Source organism: Sycon ciliatum, chromosome 5, assembly GCF_964019385.1.
Source record: "Sycon ciliatum chromosome 5, ocSycCili1.1, whole genome shotgun sequence".
Classification (NCBI taxonomy): Eukaryota; Metazoa; Porifera; class Calcarea; order Leucosolenida; family Sycettidae; genus Sycon; species Sycon ciliatum.
This window is the reverse complement of record NC_088647.1, coordinates 37,538,417-37,556,620: the sequence shown is the minus strand read 5'-3', so window position 1 is coordinate 37,556,620 and position 18,204 is coordinate 37,538,417. Positions and strand designations below refer to the sequence as shown.

Below are 18,204 nucleotides of genomic sequence, written 5' to 3'. Positions count from 1 at the left end.
TGAGAGTTGGCAAGACTGGCTGATCTGGCTCAGCTGCTGTTTCCGGAGCCCTTGATGTTTCAAACACAATCGCCGCAGGCCATGTTTTTCGGCACCGACGATTTTTTCGTCCACCATTTTTCTCACTGGACACTGCGTAGAGCTGCCGCTGTTGTGCCAAGGCCCATTGGCGCATGGTGTGTATACTCCAAATCTACATGTATGATGCTGGGTCACTGCTGACGTTTGTGCTCTTGGACAGTGCAACGCCGCATGAAGATAAGTTGTGGCTCCACAATCGCTGAGAACGCCAGTGTGCATCCATGGAATATTAAAACACAATAGGCGCGGCGCAGCTAACGCCCACTTGGATGAATCGGACGACAGTGGTGGCGAGTGCGTTCTCCTTCCTCGGTGAACACTGCTGGTCACCCTGTTTGATGATCCACCAAACACCATCGGTGCAGGCCACGTTTTTCGGAACCAGGGATTTGTTCGTCCACCAACAATTGAAATTAATGTTTCTCACTTGAACACTCTGTAGAGCTGTCGCTGTCTTGACAAGGCCGTGTATAGTCCAAGGCTACATGTAGGATGAAGAGTAACAGTTACTGCTGATAATGAAGTTTGCGCTCGTGGACAATACAACGCTGTGTGAAGTAAATTGTGGCTCCACAATCGCTCAGAATGCTAATGTGTGTCCATGGAATACTAAAACACAATAGGCGCGGTGCAGCTAACGCACAACGTGGATGAAAGGGACAACAGCAGCGGCTAGAGCATTCTCCTTTCTCGGTGAACACTGCTACAAGACATTATGCTTGATGATTCACCAAACACCATCGTTGGGGGCCAAGTTTTCCGGCACCAGCGAGTTGTTCGTCCAGCAACTAACTTTGAGTCTTTCTTCAACACTCCGTAGAGCAGCCGCGCAAGACCTAGCCTTTGCGTTAGGGTAGCGATCCTTCCTACATGCTATCGCCTTTCATTGTTACTTTTTACTACAATGACACTCCAGTAAGGTTTCTCCGAAAATAAAGTGAGCTGCCATTAAAGGGGAAGTTAAGGCAAAAATTAAAATTTCACCAGTTGTAGTCTTCGGGGTGCTGAGTCGAATGGTCGTGGTCCGAGGAAGCTGAGACGCTCCCTTCCTACTTGAATCCCAATCGAACTCGCGCACTTCCACCGAAACTGGGTGACTGCGCCCTACTAGATGGGGATTTGTATGCAAAATGTCACTAAAAGCGCCATTTCGTTCTTATAAAAGCACGGATGACCGCGATTGGCCCATATGTTGTAGTCTTTTGGACGCTGAGTCGACTGGTTTTGGTCCGAAAAGGCTGCGATGCGGCGTTCCTCCTTTATTCCCAATCGAACATGGTTGAAGAAGCGGTCACGTGCTCCTGCGTACACCAGTCACCTGGTCACCGTGCCTGCAGGGTACAACTTACTAGCCTGTTTGACCTTTTTTGGGTGCAGTCCTGTCACTCGAGTTGAACTCGAGTTGAACCTTGGTGTGAAAGTTGTCACCTGCTGGCGTGGTGACCAGGTAATTTGGGCACCCAGGACCACGTGACCGCTTCTTCAACCATGTTCGATTGGGATTAAAGGAGGAACGCTGCATCGCAGCCTTTTCGGACCAAAACCAGTCGACTCAGCGTCCAAAAGACTACAACATATGGGCCAATCGCGGTCATCCGTGCTTTTATAAGAACGAAATGGCGCTTTTAGTGACATTTTGCATACAAATCCCCATCTAGTAGGGCGGGTGAAAAATTCCAGATCCACAAACTCCCTCACATCACACGAGGATCTAGTTGCACTGAGGCAGCTCGCCCAGGATCGTCGAAAGTGGAAGGATCTAATGTGTGCTGTGTGTAATGGCTGAAGTTATACAATTACACTAGATACCCTTAACAATAATAACGGATACAATTACACTAGATACCCTTAACAATAATAACGGATACAATTACACTAGATACTCTAGATACTAGAGACTCGGTACTCTAGATACTAGATACTCTAACAATTTTATCAAACATTATGATAATTACCACATCAAATGCTGCGGAGACCTATCCAGAATCGGCAATATGCTGGCCCTGGCCTGGAGATCTGCAACTATAATCAGCTTCTACTTTGCAACACTAACGGATTAGTCCCCTTTGTCGATTGATGGATCAATCGGTAGATTCGGCTCTGTTTTTCTTCCCTTTCTTTCTTGTTTTGAATTGTACGTTGAACTCATTGGATTTCTTTGTATTCTGTATCTCGTTATCGTTATATTTCCCTCTAGCCCTCTCGCTTAGGATGAGCTTTCTTTTTTATGGCAGCTTAAGCGAAGGCTATATACCTGCTTTATGCAGGTTGATGCCAACGCGAACAAGCAAAATAATAATAATAATTATAGTAGGGCGCAGTCACCCAGTTTCGGTGGAAGCGCGCGAGTTCGATTGGGATTCAAGTAGGAAGGGAGCGTCTCAGCTTCCTCGGACCAAGACCATTCGACTCAGCACCCCGAAGACTACAACTGGTGAAATTTTAATTTTTGCCTTAACTTCCCCTTTAATGATTTAGGCATTACCATGATTACTGAGTACAGAGTCACTCTCACAACAGTCAGTACTCAGTGGCACAGACGTAGACTACATCATTACATGCATGCCATGCGATCCTAGATCCTGCGATCGTCGACAGGCTTGGCCGTGCACATGGTGCATGCAGCATGTGCCGCTAGCGCTGTGACGGCCCGGACCCGGACAGTACAGTCAGTCGGTAGATCATCTAATGAATACTAATGATCTACGCGGCTAGGCTGTGGCCAGTGTGGGATTAGTAAACCGGATTACTCGTTGAGATCGGGAGTCATATAATAGTACTAGTACTACGTGAAGGGTTGGCTTTGCCCATGCCATGGTCCCTGGCCTTGGCTTGGAGCTGGTCCGAGATAGTTTTTTTTAGTTTTCTGTCTAGTACTACTACTAGTAGTAGTAGTACTAGTAGTAGTAGTAGTAGTAGTAGTAGTAGTAGTAGTAGTAGTAGTAGTAGTAGTAGTAGTAGTAGTAGTAGTAGTAGTAGTAGTAGTAGTAGTAGTAGTAGTAGTAGTAGTAGTAGTAGTACTAGTAGTAGTAGTAGTAGTAGTAGTAGTAGTAGTAGTAGTAGTAGTAGTAGTACTAGGGTGAGTTATTTGGGTTCCTGTTAGTCCGCTGTAGCTGCTGCTGCAGTCAACCTCAGAGTTAGGAACTCGTTTCGTTGCACCCTATCATGGCCTAGCTCAGTAACATCTAGAAACAGAAACAGTTGTACAGATAGAAGTCCAGCGGCTGAGCCACTGTTTGAAAACGTTGAAGGCGTGCTCTAGCTCTGTAAGTGTAGCTAACGATTACGTTCCTTGCGCAGACACCATCGCTCACCAATATTTCATTCAGCAATTCGTCCCATGCCCACCGTCCGAGTCGGTTGGGTGGAAACTGTAGCTAGCGCACCCTTCACTTCAGCTGATCACCGCGCGCGGCTTAGCGAAAGCTGACTGATTTCGCCCCTCTGCCAGCCTCAGTAGCACGGTGAGTTTCAGAGATGCTTCGTGTCTCACTGCTAAAACATGCATGCTGGTTTACTCTAGCCGTCTAGGAGATCGAGAGTGGACCGTATGCGTGTTAAAACAAAATGGCGTCACGATTTATTGAAAGTGGTATAGAGTAGTTGGTGGAACGAGTGTTCAAAACCATTTGAACTTCATACTGTTCGTCTTCTTTTTGACATGCTCTCTTTCCATCGTCCTTAGCTTTTGTTTGTTGTGAGCTGTTTTGGCTTTCTCCTATATCTCTGGGGGATGCCAAGTGATGGTTTTGATAGGCTGGTGATGGCTGTGAGCGAGAGTTTGCCGATCGGCATCGTCCTCGCTATAGCGATGAAAATACTAGTTACTGCGCACCTGGCAGATATCACAACACGTCTAAGCGTCCAGGAGCAAAGGAATCTTGGGTTTTCACTGGAATCTAGTTCCTCCAGCATCGTGTAGCCCACCGTCGGTGAATGGCAGTCCAGAAAGGTCGAACGTGGTCTTCTGCAGCATCTCGCAGTCCTGCGAGGCACACTGAATACGCCTGTCATGTATTCTACAAATAAAAATCACGAAGTAGTGGATTCTTTAGTGATGAGTCTATCCTGTACCCTGCAAAAGACACAGGAAATGTGACTGGTGTCTGTACACTGGACGCCAATATCCCATTCTTCTCCTGCAGGATCTGTTTGGCATTGACATACCGGTATGCAGTGGGTCGACATTGGCCTGGTTTGGCAGCTATCTGCCTGGGTGGATGTAGCAGGTTTGCATTGGCTCGTCGTCCAGTCCGACATTTTCTTGTAACTGTGGAGTACCGGTAGGGTTTGAGAGGTTGCTCATGCTGTGAACACATCTCTACTGCCTGTTTCGTCCTGGAAGTGCCGTCTCGCCGCTTCCTTGCTCTACAGTCGTGCTTATTTCGCTTTATTTCGTGGTGCAGCTCAAAACCTGCCCAAACAACTGTGAGCTCGCAACATGGTATGGACAAATTGCGCCACTCATGCTGGATGACTAAAACCAGGATAGTCCAGTAAGCGAGTTTACTCCCTGGGCCATGGCAAGATCTGTTCAGCGCGGGCTATTCCAACCTCCAAGTGCATAGTCACCGATCGATCCATGCGATGGTGGTTGACCTACAAAGAGCCAAGGTCTATGAGTACTACTAGTGGATGCTGTCTACATGCAGTCAACAAAATCAAAGTACCTCAGTATGCCCCAGAACAGGGCATGTGCATCTATAGCATGACACAACAGGGGTTCTGGCGGCACATGTCAAACAAGCAGTAGCTACTAGTGCCAGCTACCTATTAGAGGCTAGCCGCTACAGTCTGTCACTGGAGATAATTATTGTGTTCATTGTTTGGACTGAGCACAATCAATGATGCCCAATCAATCTGCCCAATGTGTGTTCTGTTCCACTTAATTATAACGTCCCATCGCATCAACCCTACTACACGCACATGTCGTCACTCTAGCATGACTTGTGTTATTATTGTTTATTTTGATTTGCACGATAAATAGAGCACAAAAAACGTTAACTTGACCGAAGGATAAAGGCGACTGCAGATAGAGGAACACATCGAGGTACAGGTACCGGCATCAATACAGTATCAGAGAGAAACAAACAAAAATGAGAGGCACGCAGAAAAAACTCTCGTAAGCCCAAGTCTGAAAGGGGTAGTGGTTGATGAGGGATGAATGCACTGTCCACGCTCGTCTACACTGTTCGTGGAAATGCACACATACATACAATAATAATACAACACAGCATGCACAGAACCGAACAATTTCATGTTCACACATGCAAGTACAGACTTGAACGTTGGTACCAAAAGCCGATACAGACAATATCCCCATACATACAGACACACACGCGCACACACACACACACACACACATACACACAATGTCCCATGTATGCGCCCGTGGCGAGAAAAGCACGCAAATCTACAAATGCCCTGGATGTGAACCCACATATTTTCTCTTATTGCAATGATAGCGGATCTGATTCTGAATGAAACACACACACACACACACAATACAATAATGCCCATCCGCAGATGATGGCAGGTCCTGAAAGGACAGGCAGTGTTTCAGTTATGGGGAATAGAACTTCGAGTGGCGAGTGAAGTATACACACACAAACACATGTGCGCGCGCAGGCACACACTAAAGTATGCAGAAAGAGAATCGACATTGTAGTATTCATTGGTTAGGGAATGGAAAGGAAAATAAAACATTGCAGCAGGTTATTGTTGTATGGACACTATGAGCACAACAGAAAGGTAAGCAACTTGCTTTGAAGCAAAGAAAGTTATTATACCACGCATCTCAGAAGGAAAGAACGTTCCGGAATGCTGCACTGGCAACAGGCAGCCTACATGTGCGTGACCCCTGCAGTCGGTCCAGCTGCCGGCCTTGCAGTGCTGAAAAGAATGTGCAGTACAGCATGTCACGTCGTATCGCAGCCTGGACAAATAGGCGCTGGGAAGTCCTAGTTATGTGCTCACCTACACCACGATGCACCAATCTTCTGAGCTACTTTGGCAACAACTTTGTCCACTTGAGACTCCCATGGGCTGAGCCAGTTGTTCAGGGCTGCACCAAGGTGAACGGCAATGACCGGTGATGGCAATGCAATCCATGACACACAGTCACTAGGGCATCGTTAACATGGCGCTGAGGCTGGATCGATAAAATCTGCCTTTAGGCTGGGTTGACAACGAGGCCGCTGTCTTGCTAGTCAGTCAGCCTGGTCACCGCCATTGACGATCCAGTCGCCACCGTCAGCAGTGGCGGTAGGTTGTGACAAGTGTGGTGCAATATTCTGTCCCCGGGGAAAATTGCGAATCCGCGGCCGCGTTTTTTTCCGCGATTTTCCCCGCGTTTTTTGAACTTTTTTGTTGCACTACACGTACACACAGTGCACTGTTCGGTCAGCAACGTCTCATCGTGGCGGCTTTGTACTCAAATATGACGAGTGCTTACACCAGAGACTTGTAATTGATAGATTTCACTACATACTTACTGAAAATTGCCGCACATCAATATTATTCACCGCATATTTACCGCATATTTACCGCAAATTCACCGCAAATTATGCCATATTATGCCGCGTTTTTCCCCGCGTTTTTTTGCGATTTTTTCCCGCAATTTTCCCCGGGGACAGAATATTGTCAGCAATTCAGTACTCGGGATAAGATGAGTGACAAAGGGAACGTTGTGTTTGTATAATATTGAAGTGAACAGGGATGATCACAAATCTTGCGCGTACTCCACCGTAAGTTACAAGAAAATTCCGGACTGGACGACGAGCAAACGCCAACCTGCTACATCCAACCAGGCAGATACTATTACGATAGCTGCCAAACCAGGTCAATGTCGACCCACTGCATAATGTCAATGTCAAACAAATCCTGTAGGAGAAGACTGGGGTGTTGGCGTCCAGTGTACAGACACCAGTAACATTTCCTGTGTCTTTTGCAGCATACAGGCTGAGACTCCTCACTGTAGAGTCCACTATTGCATGAGTTTTATTTGTACAATACATGGCAGGCGTACACGGTGTGCCTCGTAGGACTGCGAGATGCTGCAGAAGACCAGGTTCAACCTTTCTGGACTGCCATTCACCGACGGTGGGCTACACGATGCTGGAGGAACTAGATTCCAGTGAAAACCCAAGATTCCTTTGCTCCTGGACGCTTAGACGTGTTGTAATATCTGCCAGGTGCGCAGTAACTAGTATTTTCATCGCTATAGCGAGGACGACGCCGACCGACAAACTCTCGCTCACAGCCATCACCAGCCTATCAAAACCATCACTTGGCACTCCCCAGAGGTATAGGAGAAAGCCAAAACAGCTCACAACAAACAAAAGCTAAGGACGATGGAAAGAGAGCATGTCAAAAAGAAGACGAACAGTATGAAGTTCAAATGGTTTTGAACACTCGTTCCACCAAATATATCACTTTCAATAAATCGTGACGCCATTTTGTTTTAACACGCATATCGAGGGTTTCTGGATTCATTCCAAACATATCCAGGGGCGTATTGTTGGGAGGGGGGGGGGGGGGTGAGGGGTGATTTGAGTGCCAAACACTCAAATTTCCGATCTTGGTTCGAGAGACACCATTGTACACTGTCCGTTCAGCACACGTGCAACTCTGCAGAACGAACAGTGACTGTTAAGCTGTCCACAATATTTCCAAATGTAGCGTATTTTCCGGAGTATAAGCCACACTTTGAACGCTCAAAATTCACCCAAAAATGGGAGTGCGGCTTGGACTCCGATGATCAAATTAACAGAGATAAAAAGGGTAGATATCTGTATTCCGTGGCAAAAATGGGGGGGGGGGGGGTCTGGCTTATACTGCAGTGGCGCTTATGCTCCGGATACTAGCGTACTGGTGGGTGTTTTCAAAATGGTCCAGGAAATTTCTGAGAGTGTGTAGATGTACAGTAGGTAGAAGTAGGCTAGTACCTGTCTGCAGTGGAGCGGTGTCAATACATGATTGTAATGTTTTGTGACAGGGAGTAGTAATATAGTAGTATTTTACTACTCTCTGCTTTGTGCATACTGTACAAGTAGGCTAGTACCTGTCTGCAGTGGAGCGGTGTCAATACATGATTGTAATGTTTTGTGACAGGGAGTAGTAATATAGTAGTATTTTACTACTCTCTGCTTTGTGCATACTGTACAAGTAGGCTAGTACCTGTCTGCAGTGGAGCGGTGTCAATACATGATTGTAATGTTTTGTGACAGGGAGTAGTAATATAGTAGTATTTTACTACTCTCTGCTTTGTGCATACTGTACAAGTAGGCTAGTACCTGTCTGCAGTGGAGTGGTGTTAATACATGATTATAATGTTTTGTGACAGGGAGTAGTAATATAGTAGTATTTTACTACTCTCTGCTTTGTGCATACTGTACAAGTAGGCTAGTACCTGTCTGCAGTGGAGTGGTGTCAATACATGATTGTAATGTTTTGTGACAGGGAGTAGTAATATAGTAGTATTTTACTACTCTCTGCTTTGTGCATACTGTACAAGTAGGCTAGTACCTGTCTGCAGTGGAGTGGTGTCAATACATGATTGTAATGTTTTGTGACAGGGAGTAGTAATATAGTAGTATTTTACTACTCTCTGCTTTGTGCATACTGTTTATCCACACAAGCAGCAACAAAACTGGATTCTCCTCAGCACCACAAGATATGTGTTGAGGAACACATCAAGAAAAGTCGTTTGCATCAGCCGGGCAGATCGCCACTGGCACTTGGCCCATATGTCCTAGTGTTGATGTTGCTGATTGCTGGTGATCGATGGTAGACAAGAGGGGATACGTCTATGAACTAAATGAGAATGTAGCTGTCGCACAACAGAGAGTAGTAATATAGTAGTATTTTACTACTCCATGCTTTGTGCTGTCACACAACCCTATACATTCATCATTGGATATCACAAGAAAAAGCCGCGCAGCATATCAATTTGTTACGCTGTGTTTTGTAGTTCTGGCTGTTTAGCGTTTGTGTTGGCGGTCGTGTAAAAGAAAAAAGAAGTTTGGTTCATGTTTTTCAAAGTGCACTCATATACTAGCAGAAGCAGAGAGATACATGGACAAGTTGAAATGTAATTCACTTTTCTTTAGGAAAGCTAGTGAGTCTGATCAACCAGTCACGTTTCCTGCACTATCCAAGAAGATATCCAAGAAGATGAAGAGAAAAAAGAGTGGAGAAATCTGATTTTGGGATCAAAGCCAAAGGAGAGCCAACGGTGTGGTAATTCCAGCAAAAGAAGCATCCAGGATCTGGCTCATTACTAGGAAGCTTACCATTGAAGAGTGATCTTGAATGTCAACCGTGGTGGTTGCTTCTGCTGTTTTGCCTTCATTGACCCAGTACATATCATGGACTATGTGGTAATCTAGCGGCATCCTAGCAGTACTTGAAAGTACAATCATGTAGTACCATGGCATGGTGTGTGTATGAACACACAGAACACATCTACAATCATGTACTTTTGGGGAAATTTGTGCCCCCCCCCCCCCTCTCTTGATCATGATCCTGGCTATGCCCCTGAAATCCATCATCGCAGTTTGTCCAGTCAGCTGCTGTTTGAGCCAACACCAACAATACGTGGCGGGAGAATTTCTTCTCTTATGCGAGACCAAAAGAAGGTTTCCGGGCCCTCCCGCACTAAAATCGTGCTGAAGTCATTTTTAACCAGCTCATATACATGTACAGTACTGATCGTGTGAGTAGATATGTGACAGGGAGTCACACAAACCCGGGCTAGTACGACTCCCTGGTGTACGACTGAGGGCCGTTGTTGACCGAAATACCAAAATATTTTCAACATAGAGTTCTCTATAAGCAAGGGTAATTATAATTAGCCCCTGGGAGGGTGCAACTCAGATGGGATTCTTTACCAGCCAAGTCAAAACCAGCAAGTTCTTGTGTTTGTAGTACAGGTAGAGATCAGCTATAGGGTTGGTGGTTATAAGAATATACCGCCTATAATGTTATCAGCTTCAGAATTCCAAATCTAAAGTATCGTTCCACTTAAATTCAACGGTGGTTATAGGAGTAATCTCTGTATATGTATATCATGGTTTGTAAGTTATAGGAAAATAGGGACAGTCGTGAATCAGATACATGTACTGCTCTATTACTATGTCAGTGTGAGGAGAATTAGAGGGAGAATGTCACCTGTCCGCCATGTGTCTCTATCCGTACAAGAGAGCAGACTGAGTATGCACAACTGCACATCACATTGCTCAGCTTTTCTCATCTTTAATTCCAGGTACTGTTTTGTAGAATCTACTAACTTACAAGCTTGAGCAGGCCAATGGGAGTTATAAAATTTGGACTTTGATGTATGTGCATGTGAGTGTGTGTGTGTGGGGGGGGGGGGGGGGGGTAGGGCTTAGAATGTGCAGATCCTTTGTTTGAAAGACATTCCTGCTCCATTTTTCTTGCTTTCTTCAGATACTAATTTCAGTGCGACGGCCGGCCGTGTGCAAGTACTGCTGGTACTATGGTCTGACCCTAACTGTCAACATTGCTAGCAAAGAACTGACGTGCAGTGAATGAAGCCTGATTGTCAATTCTTGTAAGTTTCAGTCCTGGATCAACAGTTGCTGAACCACAGCACAAACACACAACACAGGCACGGTTAGCAAGCACACCATTCCACTAATTACCAACTCGCGATTACCTTAGCCATCCTCTATGACAGTGAGTCACGTGTGAACTGTGTAGCATGTTTGCCAGCTAAGTTTATGAGTCAAACGGTTTGCTTGAGATCGAGACTGTAGATGTGTTCAGGCGGTAACTAGATGCTAGTTTAGACCAGAGACAGTTGTTGAAGGGGAAAGGATGTGTTGTACTGCAAGACCAGAGACAATTGGTTGGTATGGCAATGCAGAATTTTCCCTTAACATAGCCAGCAATCGCATGTCATCACGTACATTCAAAATCAACATAATTTTGCGAATCGACCTTTTTTCAGGATCACTTTTCAACGAGGACGAAGCAAAGTCGGCCGAACGAAGCCTAGAGGAAGAAAATCACCCTCTCCACTTCACCATCACGATACTGACATAGATACGAGATGAAAGAACTAAAAAATGCACAAGAAAACTGTACGGCCATCATCGCGCTGACTTTGGTCTGACTTTGGTCTGAGAATTTCTATCACGATCAAAAATGTACGAGGAGCACTCAAAAATACGCCACAGACGTACCTTTATCGCTCTCTACTCCTTTTTCAAGGCACAAAAGTCGACTCTCCACTTTCAAACCAGGAACTAGACATACCAGTGGTCCTTTTCAGCTGCTCCACGAGCGCAGGAAATGTTCACCAAGGGGCGCAGAGCAGCATCCATTCCAGAAAAAGAGCTAAAATACGAGTGAGACTGCATGCCTGAGTACATGAGTACATGTATGAGTACATGCAGAAAATAGTCAATTTCAGCGTTTCTGCTCCAAACAGCAACTAGCTTCGACTAGGAACAAAGATTACACCAAAGGATCAAACAACAACCATTTTCTGCCGTTTTTTTGCAGATGACTTCCTTGTGCTTGGCCCAGCACGCCAAAAATCACACCTCGGAGGAGTACAAAAATTACAACTCTCAGATGTCCTCGATTGCTGGCCATGAGGATTAGGTACTGAAGTATTTTTTACAGTGCTATGCAAGATAAAAAGTTTGAACTCTTATCAAGCTGTGCAGGACTTGAAATGGATTCTACAGACTCATCGGGCCTACCAGTGGTGTACCCAGGGGGGGGGGGGGAGGGGGGGGGAGGGTGCTTTGGGTGCTCAACGATCCCCCTCAAAATGTTCGACATAGGCCAACGTTCATGATGTACCCACAGGGGCGTAGGAACAGGTCCGGCAGGTCCGGCATCCGCCGATGCTTCGGCAAAAAAGAAGAAGGAGAAAGGCAACAAGCTCGTTTTCAACCATGCGGAGGGTCAAGTCCTACACAGTACAACAGGCCAGGAAAGGCTCAAACACATGACTCCTGATGTTCCTGAATGTCCACAAGAAACTGCTGGATGTCTAGTGCCTGAAGAGTGAATTTGAACGTGGAAGTGAGCATCAGCTCTCCCAATTCAGACAGTTTTAAAACCTCAAGTCTTTCATGATACCACAGTATTTGTTCATATCAATCCTTTTACAAGTAAAATCACCCTCTTCATTCAGTAGAGACAGAGTGGAGTGAGCTGTATTCCCGGTGCCAATATGCGGTCTCACCACCCCTGTATGGCAACTTCCCCATGCCTAACCCCCAAGACAAAGTGAATACTGTTGTAGTCATACTGGGCGGAGTTAAAAATTAAAAAAAATTGCGACCTGTAAAGAGCTAAAAATCCGCTGGACCATTTGAAATCTGCTTCCTACACCCCTGGCCCATGCCACTAAAAGTATCATAACTTTGCTACCGTTAGTCTGATTTTTTGCCTTCCACTCGCTGTCACTAGTTGATCATAGTTTAAAACCGTGTTACATGTACTTAAATGTGCCAGGACGGAGGGCTATCCATATCGTCAGGGCCTCGACTTGTTCTATTCCGATTTTCCGGAAACACTCCGATCAGTTGTTCCGACAAAGCGACCGAAACGATTGTTCACCAAAGTGTACTATTTTGTTATTTCTGGCACTTAAAATCCTAAAAATGTGACGACTTCTAAAGAGGTCGCTGTCCCCTTGACTCCCTGCCATTGAACACCTCAGACACTGCTTCTGATTTCTGCCAACAGAAAAGTGGCAGCCCTCTGCTACTATCCTGTTTGTGAAGCTACCACTGTCCATTCCACTTGCTTCCTCTATTACCTGATTCTATTTCTCCATACCAGAAGCAAGAGTATATAAGCTCATGGGAGCTTATTTACTCTTGCCAGAAGTTGTAATGGTAGTTTTACCTTCTTGCCCATTCAATAAGTGAAGTATGTTGTTACTACAGGTGGACTACCTCTAATTCGAATACGGGATAATTCAAACATTCCGTGTAATTCGAATATTTCGTCGTACCCGTCTTCTGCAAGTCACTTCAAGTTAATTTTTTCATGAAAATAAATAAACACAAGCGCAACCTCAACAGTACAGGAAGAAAAAGACAAAAAATGACTGTGAACACAGTCGAGAGAGCAAAAATGGCTGTGAAAACAGTCTGATACGGAGTCTCTGGAGGGAGTTCGAAAATGCCATGGCTGTGAACACAGTCTAGTACCGATTTTAATGACTCTCAAAAGAACCTAACCGATGCTGCTCATGGTAACCGCAAATCGGGCCGAGTCGTTTGCATCTGAAGATACTCGGTGCCGATGGCCTCGCAGACTGGCACCAGCAGCACGGATGAGGGCTAAGCTTAGCTTGCATCGGATGTACGAGATTGTGGCAGAGTACGGCTCCTGCTTCTTGTCGGCTGAGCTGCTCGCCGCCTTCTGCATGAGTGGGAGGAGCTCAATGGCATACATGGGCATTGCCATCGGGTCTCCCTGGGTGGTGCCCTCCTCAGAAAGAAGACAATCCCCATCGACGAACAACCATGCGGGATGCCGGTAGGTGTTGGTAACGGCACCCGCGATGGCCGGACCTGAGAGGTGACGGATGTTGTGCAAGCACACACTGCGGTTCAGCCTGTTGAACGCATTGCTTGCGTCTGCTAGGAGGACTGCTTCGGTCTCTTCCTCGTTCCACAGGTGCTGCATTGCGTGTATTGCTGCTTCCACTCCACATTCTTGGCCGCCACAAAGCTGAAGCGACCCGACCGCCTGTTGGATCTGCCTTCCGATGATGGTGAGGATGGCTTTGCCTACCATCCTTCTGAGGACTTCACATACCGTAAAATTCCGTTGATAAACCCCGGGCGTATACTTTGCAGAGGTTCAAAAACCGGGCGTATATTTGGGCATGGGCTTATCTTAGGGCATGGGCGTTATTTCGGGTGCAGAAGATGTACCTCTCAGCAAGCCACTAGTTTGAGTGAAGCACCATTCTCACTGAGCACGGTACACGTACATGTACATCAAACCAACTCTGGAAATTTGATCGTAACCAGGAATGTAGCGATAAATTACAGGTTTGATAGCTAAACCACTTGCTATGGTAAGTACAAGGCACAACAGGTAGCGGCATGGCTGAACACGTCTACAACTGTTATACAGTTTGTACGCGAACACACGCTCGCGCGCTGGTCATTTTGTGTCCACTTTACGCCCTGGGCTTATTTCGGGCATGAACGCTAAAACGGACTTGAAGTGTACACCGCCTAAAACTGGGCTTATTATCGGACATGGGCGTTATTTAGGGTGGGCTTATTCACGGAATTTTACGGTATGCCAATTGGGTGCACCCCGGACTTCTTATCCAGAGGCACCAAGTGGCATGCTGTGAATGGCTTGAGGGGGATTGGGTTGATAATTCCGGTGGCGATGCGCTTAGCACAGGCGGCGAAGCTATCACATAGCTGGTCCGAGGACGCTCCAAACGTGGTGCACAAACGTTTCCAGCTGGTAGAGTCCATGGCGGATGGGCCGTAGCACCGATTGCCGAATGATGTCTCTGTTCAGAGCTTCGAACAGCACCGGGTGCAGCAATTCGGGGCAGGGGCCGATGATGAGGGCATCTGCATGCATGGGTTCCGCCGGCAGGTGCTTCTCTTTCAGCGTTTGTCTCACGGTTTTACCAACAGTGGAGGAGTCCAGATTTAGCAGCCCACCCGGTGTTGCTGTCAGGGACTGGAGATCTGCACCCAGTTCACCATTTGTGATGAGGGTAGTGAAACTTCGCGCGCCATCTGGACTTTGGGCCCGTTTCCCGCCACGTTCCTTGGTTAGTTGGCGCTGGATGGTACGTGCCTCCCGGACAAGCTCATCGATGTTTCCCTCGTTCCAAAGCTGCATTCGTCGGTTCAGACATTCCACATGCACCTTGTGTGTCAAGAAGTTGACCGGTCGTTGCAGTAGAAGACTATGGCAGACCATAATTGCCTTCAAGGCTATGCCTTCTCCCGCTGCGTTTGTTCAGAACGTGTTGAGGTAGCGAGCGCTCAAGTCCCCCACTGACCTGCCATGTGCACCCGATAGGATGGAGAACAGGTTAGGCCGGAAGTGTGCGATTTCCTCGTACGCTGCAGATATGATCTGCTATGTGTCCTCGGGGCTCAGCTCACCGAGTCTTGAGTCGTTGGTCAGCTGGCGGGATTGGCGGTGTTGCAGCCCCCTGCCCACTAGCTGTGCCATGCGAATTTGTGGGTTCCGGCTCGCTGTTGCTATTGAGCTGCGAGGAGCTCAGGCTTGCCTGGAGGGCGACCTCTTGTGCAGTTCGTTGTCGGTCTTGCAGTGTAGCATTGGCATACACCCCTGTCTACTACTATACACTGTGTGTAAGTTGATAACCTGTATCAGTATAGTAGAGTGTTAAGTGAAGACACATGTAAAGCCATTACAGTGTAGTTAGTGACTAAGAATGAGCATAGGCTGCTCATCCATGATTCATGATACATTCTCTTCTGAATATTATCAGTACTTTAAAACCTGCCTTCTATTCTCAAATTTCCTTCTTTCAGACACCACAACAAACGTGTGCACCTTACACACTGTACCGCCAGATGTAAAGGTTGCGACAGCGTAGCAAGGAAGGAACTGATCACTGCAGTGAATGAGGCATTGTCAACTATTGTATGTTGGAGCGACCTGGATCACTAGCCAAGCTGAGTTTCTGGTAATCACATAATCCAGCTGTTCAACGCCTAGCAGCTGCTTTCATCTCCCGATGATAGCGGTGAGTTGTATTGCAGAGCCATGACTACCATTGCTAGCTTCTGTATTCCTGGGAACTTGTTCAATGAAAACTGGGCATACCGGTTTGAAGAAACAACAGCACCAGCAGTGGCCTATCTCAAATTCAGTTGTGTATTCGTGCGTGTATCCGTGTGTTTGTGTTTGTGTGTCCGTGTGTGTGTTTGTGTGTGTGTGTGTGTGTGTGTGTGTGTGTGTGTGTGTATGCAGAAAACTACACAGACCATGACTGCAGTGAAGAGTGTATGAACCGTGCTACAATAACCAGTTTATCATCGTCCTGAAAGTACTTCAAAATGTCTAACAGTAAGTCAGACCAGCAGTCCACCATAATTGAATGTGCAGTATCTTAGCAACAAGCCTTTGGTTACATGCGATTATAAGAGCAAACAAGAAACAAAACTCCTATCTTAAGCAGACAGGCTATAGAATGCAGATGCCTTATAGAGAACCAAACCCATTATAGAATATTTGTTGCTTACATCCGTTGAGCCGCTGTACGCAATTTCAAATGGCAAGCCGAAATCCGATGATGGCCGAGCCCTGGCAGTAGCAGTGCTCCTTACATCCCGAAAAGCTGCCTCGAGATATCACCACAAATAGAACAGGGGACCTGCCAACTTGACTTTTCATTTGACTGTATTTGACTACCATCCCGCAGAGCCGTCCATAAACAAAACATCCATCAAATGTTTCACTTTGCAAACCTGCAAGAAATTATGGCTCCATACTTAAAGTACAGTTTTCCAGGGAGGTCGCTCCACATCAGTCGAGCTTGAGTATGCTAAGAAAGGGATGGCGGGGGGGGGGGGGGGAGGGGGGGGGGGGGGGTGGGAGGGTACATGATGTTGAGGTGTCCAAACATGACCCGGTTGTCATGGTGATTGGTTGTCCAGGATACTGTCTCAAAATTGCTGATGATTATCTGTCCATGCTGTTTCGATTAGTTCAACATTCCTGTATATTTGTTTTGTCTTTTCGTGTTCTTTAGACGGACCATTTGATGATCCCAAGTTCATTTCCCATATTTTACCCTGGATTTATGAATTGGATGCAACGAGCTTTCGACATTCTATGCAGCACAAAGGTGCGTTCACAAGTACAAAACAAATTGAGACATTGGAGCATCTGGAGAACAACAAAGGAAAGGAAGCGCATAATTCTCACATCATCAGTCTTATAAGTCCTGGGCGCACAGGTGCTTATAAACTACTCTGCAATGCAATCCATGACTTGGGTCCATTGTATGATGAATTGTACCAAGAAATGCTTCTCCTGTTGCCCGTTGACCAGCCACCAACGGCCAAGACATCCTCTCACGAGACAGGTAATTGATATGTCCGGAATGGGGATGGTCACAAGAATGGTCTCGGGGGTGTGGGTATACCACTTACAGTCTGAACGTCCCCAATTTAAACATTGCCATCAATCAAACTTCTGCTGTGAAGTGAAATTTTAGTTTTGTACCTTACCAGCAGAATTAAACTCATTACACCAAAGTATAGTCTACAGTACATTCAGAAAAAGATGATATCCTAGCTTTTGGCCAGAAATGGGTCAAATTTTGAGTTTTTTCCCAATTTTTTGCAATCCCCCATGGAATCCTCTTCCAATTGTGTTTTCGAAGTCTATTTCTCCAAAAAGCAAGCCATAACAAGAATAGGATTTCGGCCAGGTTTTGCCCCCAAAGCACTGAATTGGGGAAAAACCATGAAAATCCAACCCGTGCACTCCACTTGCAGAACAGTGCATTTGAGGTTCAAACCCCAGTTGAGGTACCTTTTGTGGACCCTTTTCAAGTTTCGAATCCCGCGTCACTGGCGAAATCACCAAGCACGAGTGCTCTCCGGGGCCAGTGCTCATCTTTTTCTGAATGGACTGTAGCTTAAAGCGAACTGTACCCCTCTTGCGGCCGCGATACACAACAGAAGGCCAGCTGTCTAGTAGGAGAGAATACTTTTTTCTTTCTCTAAGGAGACGTCTGGGCAACTGACGTATGACAACTGACAAGTGAATATTATCCAGGAATGTGGTGCACTCATCAGGGCAAAAGTGGTGCGCTTATCAGCACAAAAAGTGCACGGGTAAGCGATACAATGCTGTCCCAATGGGGACCAGTGCGAGAAGTGTGTACAGAAGGGGTGACTATAAAGCCTAGTTCACATTCGACGGGGCACGACGGGACGGGATGTAAGGATCGACGGGAAGCGATGGGACAGTCTGACGGCGTCCAATGTGAACACCAGGAACGGGAACGCAGCCGTATTGCCGTACAGATCGGGAAGCGACGGGAAGAGTTTGATCGATCCAACTTTTCATACCGTAGACGGGCGTAGACAGGGATGCAAGTGT

At 46.4% G+C, this 18,204-nt stretch overlaps 1 protein-coding gene and 1 long non-coding RNA gene across 3 annotated transcripts in view; both read left to right on the top strand.

Annotated features, from left to right (window-relative positions):
• Window positions 1–2,975: 2,975 nt before the first annotated feature.
• LOC135816758 (uncharacterized) lies at window positions 2,976–5,095 on the top strand. The gene is made up of 2 exons (XR_010553493.1): window positions 2,976–3,545; window positions 4,227–5,095. It is a non-coding gene; the product is annotated as an uncharacterized LOC135816758 (long non-coding RNA).
• Window positions 5,096–15,632: 10,537 nt separating this feature from the next.
• Window positions 15,633–18,204, top strand: part of LOC135818586 (uncharacterized) — a 124,616-nt gene continuing 122,044 nt past the window's right edge. For both annotated transcript variants that reach the window (XM_065331978.1, XM_065331977.1), the window contains exons 1-2: window positions 15,633–16,158; window positions 16,844–17,179. In XM_065331978.1, the coding sequence (XP_065188050.1) occupies window positions 16,149–16,158; window positions 16,844–17,179 (346 nt within the window). In that variant the 5' untranslated portion in view covers window positions 15,633–16,148. The remainder of the gene's footprint in view (window positions 16,159–16,843; window positions 17,180–18,204) is intronic.